Below are 9,734 nucleotides of genomic sequence, written 5' to 3' on the forward strand. Positions count from 1 at the left end.
ACCTGTTCTAAAGGCAGATTTTTGTATCATCGTTGAAACTTACCTACATACGATAATCAGAACATGCACACAGGGGAAATGGGAAGGGAAGAGGGGAAGGGCTACATGGGAGGACCAGGGAGGGGGGGGGGGGGGTAAAAGGGAGGAATATACATCAAATGTTCTTATGAAACTTTGCATCATCTTTTTGTCACTCAAGACAGCGAGCTAGGTCGCTGTTACAATGCAGACTGTTATCTTTCAATTTGTTGTTCTTAGCTTGTTGCTTCAACTGTGTCTGTTTACCATATAGGGGTTCCATTGTAAATCTCTAACAAATTTTTAAGATTTCCTGGAAATGGAACCGAATATCAGAATGTGTTGGCGTCCTTTCGCTGTCATTGGTTACTGAATTTCTTGTTTTGCAATGGTTTCTGCTGCATTACTTGTTTGCGCATTATTTGTACCCTCATTATTATTGTTACTTGTAGTTAAAATGTATATTACCACTCTTGCAAAACTAATAAATATAATTCACAAAAAAAAAAAAAAAAACATTACTGCTCTTATTTTTAATAAGATCTCATAATTATTTTGATTCCCCCAAATATAAACATGTGCATTAAACTTTGGATTCACAGGACTTTTAAATGGTCAAAACGCATCATCTGAGTGGGAGTGCTATGGGGCATTTGTACTGTAGCCAAAGTTTTTGGTGGATTGCATTATAGGTCAGATGGAGAAGAACAGAGACAAAATTACCAAATAGATTTCATGTTATAAAGTCAGGCTGTGCCAGTCCTGATTTTGCCCCATTGCACCTATGGACTTGTAGTTCTAGTTTTCCCTAAGAGAACAGAACCACTTGGGTCAGACATTGTGCTTCCATTACCCAAACTAGGCGGTCGCCTAGAGTGCCACAATTTTGGAGAGGAGGGGCAACAAATTCTTGCCAGTGTGAAGCCTAGAGGGGCACTACAACAAATCTAATACTGCTAAAGAAAGGAGAACTGTGCTGGAGCCACTGCCACGAGATGAGGGAGCACTGTGCTGGAGTCACTGCCATGGGAGGAGGGAGCACTGTGCTGGAGCCACTACCACGGGAGGAGGGAGCGCTGGACTGGAGCCACTGCCACAGCAGGAGGGAGCACTGTGCTGGAGCCACTGCCACGGGAGGAAGGAGCACTGTGCTGGAAGCACTGCCACGGGAGGAGGGAGCGCTGGACTGGAGCCACTGCCTTAGGAGGAGGGAGCACTGTGCTGGAGCCACTGCCACAGGAGGAGGGAGCACTGTGCTGGAGCCACTGCCACGGGAGGAGGGAGTGCTGGACTGGAGCCACTGCCATAGGAGGAGGGAGCACTGTGCTGGAGCCACTGCCATGGGAGGAGGGAGCGCTGGACTGCAGCCACTGCCACGGGAGGAGGGAGCACTGTGCTGGAGCCACTGCCACGGGAGGAGGGAGCACTGTGCTGGAGCCACTGCCATGGGAGGAGGGAGTGCTGGACTGGAGTCGCCACCAATAGGTAAGTTGGAGACGGGGTGCATGACTGAAGTTCAGCTAGGGGTGCCAAATAATCTTGCACCAGCCCTGGGGACAGGAATATGATCAACTTGCTTCTGAAGCGCGCCAACTGCAAATGATACATAGCTAGAGACAGCATTTATGAATGTCAAGTCAAGTAGAGGATGTTGGAAACAGAAGGCATGTTGTAACCTGCACAGAGTGGTGATTACAACACTAAACAACTTACTGGCAGACTGGATGGGCCGCTTGGCTCTTTATCTGCTGTCATTTACTATCACGCCGATACAGAACGGTGCACTCGGCTGAGCACACTGTTAGCCTCCGCTTGGCCGCGTGTTTTTGACGCGCTATTATTACCCCTTATACTGTAAGGGGTAATAGCACGTGGAAAACGCACGGCCAACCCCCCCCCCCCCCCCCCGAAACTAATAGGCTCATCACATGCAAATGCATGTTGATGAGCCTATTAGTTAGTCACCCAAAATACAGAAAGTAAAATGTGCGGCCCAAGCCGCACATTTTACTCTCAGAAATTAACTCCTGCCAAAGGCAGGCACCAGGGAAGTGTACAGAAAAGCAGAAAAAACTGCTTTTCTGTACACCCTCTGACTTAATATCATGGCGCTATTAAGTCGGAGGCCCCAAGAATTAAAAAAAAAAAAACTTCTTAAAAAAAAAAAAATCTGCCTGTGGCCCGCAGGTTGGAAAACAGACGCTCAGCTTTGCTGGCGTCCGTTTTCCGAACCCGTGGCCGTCTGTGGGTTCAAGAACCGACGTAGGTAGAATTAAGCGGCGGCTGTCAGACCCGCTGACAGCCGCCGCTTCCACCAATACGGAGCCGCTAGGGGTGCTCTAGTGTCCCTAGTGCCTCCTTATTAGCGCGGGCCCTCATTTGGATAAAGAATCGCGCGCCCAGGAGAGTGGCCTGGGCGCGCGTCGGGAGAGCGGGCGCTCGCCTCAGAGAGCTGGCTCTCCCGCGGACCTTACTGAATCGGCCTGTATGTTGGTGCAATAACTGGTTTTGAAGTCTTGAAAGTGGGTGACGACAGCTGCCAGCTGAGAAAGGAAACATTTTCTGCAAAGCTGAGAAATATGCTAATATTATCGTACAAGATAACTCTACACTCCTGCCACTGCCAGGAATGATTGCTTCTGCCTGCTCTGAAATAATACCATAGATTAGTTTGCCTTGTAACAAGGCAAATACTTTTTGCTTCATGATGTTTGCATTAAATTACCTAGTCCTGGGGGAATTCTGTGCTGAGGAGCACAGAATTTGCGCAGAATTCCCCCCCCCCCCCCCCCCCCCGCGCAGAATTGCCAAATTCTGTGCAGACAATGGCATAGAAGATGAAGGTCCCAGTGAACTGCATTCAGAGTGCGCCATTCGTGGTGAAGATGAAGGACCTGGTGCGCCATGTGCAGCAAAGATGAAGGCCCCTGCAGGATGCGCTCCATTCGCGGTGTAGATGAAGACCCTGGTGAGAGTGAATGTGTGTAGATAGGTGTGTGTGTGTGTGAGAGGGGAGGAGGAGGGGGTGTGAGAGAGGATAGGGGGTATGGGGGAGATGAGAGTGAGAGAGCGGGGGGGGAGGGAGGAAGAGAGGGAGGGGAGGGGAGAGAGGAGGAGGAGAAGGGGAGTGGGTGTGTGAGAGAGAGAGCAGGGGGATGAGCAGGAGGGTGTGAAAAAGAGCAGGGGGGGGGGTGGTGAGAGAGACCAGGGAGGGTGAGTGGGGGGCAGTGCTTGAGCGTGGGTTTCAGAGAGAGGGAGCCTATATGAGGAGATTGTGAAGGAGTGTGTATGTGTGTGTGAGATTGGGAGACCCTGTCACATGGAGGGAGCACTGGACGGCCGGCGCCATCTTTAAAAATGGCGCGGGCCATCCAGTGCTCCTACCATGTGACAGGGTCCGGCCAATGGCACGGATACCCTGTCACATGGTAAGGGCAAAGGGCCATCAGCGCCATTTTGATTCGTGGCAACCGACGACCCGGGAGCGGGAGATCGCTCCAGGGACCCCCACTGGACCACCAGGTACCTGTAAAACGTTTTTTGGGGGGTCGGGAGGGTGGGGGAAGCTAAGGGATTAGTTTTAAAGGGTCGGGGTGGGTTTAGGGGTTATTTTTGTGTGCCGTTTTTCCCGCCCTCCCCCAAAACGATAAGAGAACCCCACGATCAATATCGTGGGTTTTTCCTATCGTTTTGGGGGAGCCCCCGATTTCTGACGATTTTGAAAATATCGTCCGATATTTTCAATCGTCCGAAGCCCGATTCACATCCCTAGAATTAAGTACAATTTAGAAGAGGAATGAAAACAGAGAAGAAAAATGCAGGAACAATGTGAATGATACACTCTAGACATGACCTCGCTGAGTAAGCTGATTGCCAGAATGACGCTTGGTGCCTGATTACAAAGAGAAGAAGGTCCATCATAACTTTTAAACTTTATTGCCGAATGTAGACGCCTATTGTTTCTTTGACAGGTTGATGCTGCTGAGCGATTAGTAGCACTTCTTGTGTATAATGGATGAACCGTATTCTTTATAATCATCCTGATGGACCCAGAAAGTTTGGAATGAAGGCAGGGAAGCCAAGATGGAACCTCCTACCCAAGATGAATATTTTCTCTCTGGAATTGAATAAACCACTGGGCTGAAGACATCTAAGACGACATTATGCATTTCCTTACAAAATCTCTCATAAAATCCTTTGAACATACTGGACCCGCCACTCAACAGAATATTGCTAAACACGTCTTCTTTAATGCAGGATGGAATCTTCTTTAAGCTGCTTGCTACCAAATGTTGGATGCCGTTTAGAGGTGCATCAAGCAACGAAGGTCTAAAGAGGGTTTCAGGGCACTTGAACCGCTCCTTGCCGAGGCACAGGACGTGCCCATCTGGGAGCTTGTAATTTATTAAGTAATTCTGCTCGTTCAGAGTTAACTCCTTCTCAAAATCCAGGCAGATGTAACAACATTTGTGCTTGACGTCATCCATGATGTAATTGGGTATTACATTCAGGTGAGGAGCAGCTTTTCTAAAACGTTTCTGCAGATAAGCAGTCAGACTTAAGCCCGCCAGGTCCATTCTTTCAATAGCATGTGGCAGAAGGTATCCTTCATGGACTGGCACGGCATGAGTAATTTCATAGCCACTGTGCACCACAAGAGCTGTGGTGCATCCATAGGAGTACATGGCCAAAACTGGCCGGTGGGCTATATGCATGGCAGGGACTTTGAAAAACTCAAAAAGGATCTCAGCCATAACCTCCCTTTTAGCACCAGGGCTGTGGGGGGAGTCTGAAAGGAGAAGTGGATGTTTTTCTGGCAACACTTCCAGCTCCTCATATAAGATGTGTCGCCACAAGCTTTTGGCTGCATCCCAGTCTACAATGGTACCATCTTTTAAAAACTCCATCATCATCAAGTTTGACTTCATCCTTGCAATCCTGCCTATCCACATTTTTTGCTTTGGCTCCCCAGTTGTTAATGATTTCTTCAGCGTGTAGCCGACCACCGAGTCAACAACGTAGCTGGGATTAGCAGCCCCTGAAAACCCTGCCTTACAGCTTCCAAAGCCCATGTCCAGGACAATAGCATTAGATCTCCAAAAGGGACGTTCCTTTCCAAAGCAGATATTCATGTTGAAATACTTTCATCGCCTGCTCGTAGACTTGCTAGCTTTAGCGTCTTGCCACCTACTGGACAAAGTTGTACTTTGCAAAACGAGTTTGCGGATACCTTCATCAGACACTAGCAAGCAAGCTTTTGCCACTTTTCCCACCAGTCCAGAATGTAGACAGGTGTTCTGTTTGTCTCAGTGTGATGCAACAATGAAAGCCTGATTTACCTTCATTATCACGCATCTCTGCGAGTGTCTCACAGGTGTGGCTGCTGCGACTTCCTGTTTTCTAGACAGATGCATGAAAACAAAGCTCAACAAACACATTGTAGATAGCACCTCTTTTATATCCGGACCTTTATTCCTAAATATCCAGATGGGCCACCATGGTGTAGAGACTCTGAGGTTTCCACTATTGTTTGTTCAGAGCTCAGGCCAAGCATTAGGATTCAGGAAGAAGGAAGAGCAGAGCATCCCTGGCAAGCACCTCCAGTGAGGCTGTTTGGATTGATCATCCAGCCTGTGTGAAAGCGGGCAGAACAGGAAATCAGCGTGGGAGTCCTCGGTTACATTATGTGGAAGGAGGAGTGTATTGTTGGAGTTCCCTCGTAGCCAAAATTAGACTCCATGGCCTGACACCTAGGAGCAGGGGAAGAGGCAGATCCCTGTTTCAGAATCAGGGGCGGGCTCTATAATGAGGCAGGGCGAGGCGGCCGCTTCAGGCGGCAGAATTTTGAGGCGGCAAAAAAATGCCCCTCTCACAACGCCACCGTGGTGTCCTCCTCACCCTGCCTGTCTCAGCCACGGGCCGCCGCCACCAGAGGCTAGGCCAGTGGCGTGGAGGAGAGAAGAGGGACGATGATGACGATGCTGGAGGCCAGGCCAGTGGCATGGAGGAGGGAGAAGGGACGCCGACGCTGATGGAGTTCAGGCTGGCGGCGTGGAGGAGGGAGGAGGGATGGGGGGGGCGGGGTGAGTGGGGGCGGAGCAAGAAGGGGCTGAGTGAGCGGAGGTGGAAGAGAGGGAGCAGGACTAGGGGGCGCCATCTCGCCCCTCACTTCAGCAGATTGCATTGAGCCGCCCCTGTTGAGCCTGGAAGAAGTTGTCTGAGAAGTGAGTGTTTTAGAGGCTGGTTTTTTTTGTGTGGATCCAAATCCTGCTGCAGTACAAGGAGGAAAAGCAGTGTCTTGTCATCAGAAAAGTATTTTTTGGAGAAGATTTTGGTTCCTATTTCTCTTTTGGGAGGAACTTTAACCCCCCCATTTGTGCCTGGGGAGAAGGAGCAGACTGTATGACGACAGAAGGTTGGGGTTTGGGGACTCTCCTGGAGATAGAGACTTGGCTTCCACCACCTGGGAGTGAGGAGAGCCCTAGTGCCCTGACATCCTGAGGGCACTCACATAGAGGACCTGGACTCAGACTGTTTGCTTCACCCCTGGATTGGGAACATGAAAGGAAAAGATTCCTGTGATCAGTTCTGAAGATCTGGCTGCAGTAAAGTTCTTTGTTTGGAAGGGCCCCACGCACGTCCCCTGAGTCTTCTGGTGCTGGGCCCAGAGGCTGAGTGTGAGAAGAATTCAGCAGTGAGTGAGTGAACCCAAGAACACGCCAGAGAGAGAGAGAGAGGGAGCAAGGAGAGAGTTTATTTTCCCCTTGCTGTGTCTCGGGCCCTAGAGGTTCAGCCTTCCTCCCACTCAAAGAATCCATGGCCCAGGGTGAAAGAACTGGTGCTTGTTGATCTGAGACTTAGCTCCGGGACTGAGTGTATCCCCTGCACCAATACAGCCCCGCCTACCGAAGTGTGGGGCTACGAGAAGCAAGAGAGATGAAAACCAAACCTAAAACTGGAAGCAATGACAGGACTGGCGGTATAAAAGTAAACCAGAGAGGGAGCAATAAAAAGGTCGCAGCATGAACTGCAAAGTCTTTTATTAGCAATACACCAACTAAGGCGATAGACATTTATAAAGTCACATCTAAAGAGTCCTCTGGGATTGTATAAAGTACCCCCCCCCCCCCCCCGTCCCGCCCACCCACTCGTTTCCATGTTGGGTAACGCATTCTGGGAGGGAGACCCTCTGGTTGTATAAAGAACCCCCCGTCCCGCCCACCCACTCGTTTCCATGTTGGGTAACGCATTCTGGGAGGGAGACCCTCTGGTTGTATAAAGTACCCCCCGTCCCGCCCACCCACTCGTTTCCATGTTGGGTAACGCATTCTGTGAGGGAGACCCTCTGGTTGTATAAAGTAACCCCCTGTCACGCCCACCCACTCGTTTCCATGTTGGGTAACGCATTCTGGGAGGGAGACCCTCTGGTTGTAACGCATTCTGGGAGGGAGACCCTCTGATTGTATAAAGTACCCCCCGTCCCGCCCACCCACTCGTTTCCATGTTGGGTAACGCATTCTGGGAGGGAGACCCTCTGGTTGTATAAAGAACCCCCCGTCCCACCCACCCACTCGTTTCCATGTTGGGTAACGCATTCTGGGAGGGAGACCCTCTGGTTGTATAAAGTAACCCCCTGTCCCGCCCACCCACTCATTTCCATGTTGGGTAACTCATTCTGGGAGGGAGGCCCTCTGGTTGTATAAAGTAACCCCCCTTCGCACCCACCCACTCGTTTCCATGTTGGGTAACGCATTCTGGGAGGGAGACCCTCTGGTTGTATAAAGAACTCCCCGACCCGCCCACCCACTCGTTTCCATGTTGGGTAACTCATTCTGGGAGGGAGACCCTCTGGTTGTATAAAGAACTCCCCGTCCCGCCCACCCACTCGTTTCCATGTTGGGTAACTCATTCTGGGAGGGAGACCCTCTGGTTGTATAAAGAACTCCCCGTCCCGCCCACCCACTCGTTTCCATGTTGGGTAACGCATTCTGGGAGGGAGACCCTCTGGTTGTATAAAGAACTCCCCGTCCCGCCCACCCACTCGTTTCCATGTTGGGTAACGCATTCTGGGAGGGAGACCCTCTGGTTGTATAAAGAACTCCCCGTCCTGCCCACCCACTCGTTTCCATGTTGGGTAACTCATTCTGGGAGGGAGGCCCTCTGGTTGTATAAAGTAACCCCCCTTCGCACCCACCCACTCGTTTCCATGTTGGGTAACGCATTCTGGGAGGGAGACCCTCTGGTTGTATAAAGAACCCCCCGTCCCACCCACCCACTCGTTTCCATGTTGGGTAACGCATTCTGGGAGGGAGACCCTCTGGTTGTATAAAGAACCCCCCGTCCCGCCCACCCACTCGTTTCCATGTTGGGTAACGCATTCTGGGAGGGAGACCCTCTGGTTGTATAAAGTAACCCCCTGTCCCGCCCACCCACTCATTTCCATGTTGGGTAACTCATTCTGGGAGGGAGGCCCTCTGGTTGTATAAAGTAACCCCCCTTCGCACCCACCCACTCGTTTCCATGTTGGGTAACGCATTCTGGGAGGGAGACCCTCTGGTTGTATAAAGTACCCACCCATTCGTTTCCATGTTGGGTAATGCATTCTGGGAGGGAGACCCTCTGGTTGTATAAAGAACCCCCCGTCCCACCCACCCACTCGTTTCCATGTTGGGTAACGCATTCTGGGAGGGAGACCCTCTGGTTGTATAAAGTAACCCCCTGTCCCGCCCACCCACTCATTTCCATGTTGGGTAACTCATTCTGGGAGGGAGGCCCTCTGGTTGTATAAAGTAACCCCCCTTCGCACCCACCCACTCGTTTCCATGTTGGGTAACGCATTCTGGGAGGGAGACCCTCTGGTTGTATAAAGTACCCCCCGTCCCGCCCACCCACTCGTTTCCATGTTGGGTAACGCATTCTGGGAGGGAGACCCTCTGGTTGTATAAAGAACTCCCCCGTCCCGCCCACCCACTCGTTTCCATGTTGGGTAATGCATTCTGGGAGGGAGACCCTCTGGTTGTATAAAGTGTCCCCCCCCGTCCCACCCACCCACTCGTTTCCATGTTGGGTAACTCATTCTTGGGGGGAGGCAGGATAACCCGCAGGGTCCTAAAGGGGATCACTCTTGACAATAAGCAGTTCACACTCAAGGTGTTTTTATTCCAAACAAAATTAGAGTTTAGTGATGAAATAAAGGTTTAGCAGATAGAAAATGAGATGCAGTCCAATGTACAAAAATCTAAGACAACCCCCCCCCCCCCCCCCGATCTTTCAATTCCACAAAGAACAAAATTACTTGCACAAACCTTTCCTCACTCTCAGTTACACACTAAGGGCAGGCTGGCAATAGGCCGTCCTCTCCCCCACGTCTGGCTTAGAGTCCTCCTTTTACCTCTCCTCCTCACTGCCTGCCTTTCCCCTACGACTTCAGAGCCCAGCCCCTCGCCTGCTCGCCCTGGGTCCCTCCAAGACATCTCTCAACTTAAGCCAAGGGTTTCTGAAATTGTTCCTTCCTCTGGGGTGAATTGCATTCCAGAGGAGATAAGCCCTGGGTCACTCTACACAGGGTGGAATTAACTATTCTGCTCCCTCCCATTCTTGCTAGGGTCTCGCCTTCCTCCTAGTGACCGGTGACGGTGGTAGCCTGTTTTATTTGTTTTATTTCTTTACAAGCCGTTAAGCCCGTTAAAAGGGGCTACATCTCTCTGTCTCTCACC

The 9,734-nt window shown here is 50.8% G+C and overlaps 1 protein-coding gene across 1 annotated transcript; it reads right to left on the reverse strand.

Annotated features, from left to right (window-relative positions):
- Positions 1-4,007: 4,007 nt before the first annotated feature.
- On the reverse strand, positions 4,008-5,150 carry LOC115097645 (actin-like). Its single transcript, XM_029613576.1, has one exon. It carries the CDS (start codon positions 5,148-5,150, stop codon positions 4,008-4,010), a length of 1,143 nt encoding a protein of 380 aa, XP_029469436.1.
- Positions 5,151-9,734: the final 4,584 nt, after the last annotated feature.

The sequence above is a fragment of the Rhinatrema bivittatum genome, chromosome 8 (assembly GCF_901001135.1).
Source record: "Rhinatrema bivittatum chromosome 8, aRhiBiv1.1, whole genome shotgun sequence".
NCBI lineage: Eukaryota > Metazoa > Chordata > Amphibia > Gymnophiona > Rhinatrematidae > Rhinatrema > Rhinatrema bivittatum.

What these genes read in the sequence shown, in the direction of transcription:
- LOC115097645 (XM_029613576.1), bottom strand. Translation starts at nt 5,150, where the DNA reads ATGAATATCTGCTTTGGAAAGGAACGTCCCTTTTGGAGATCTAATGCT.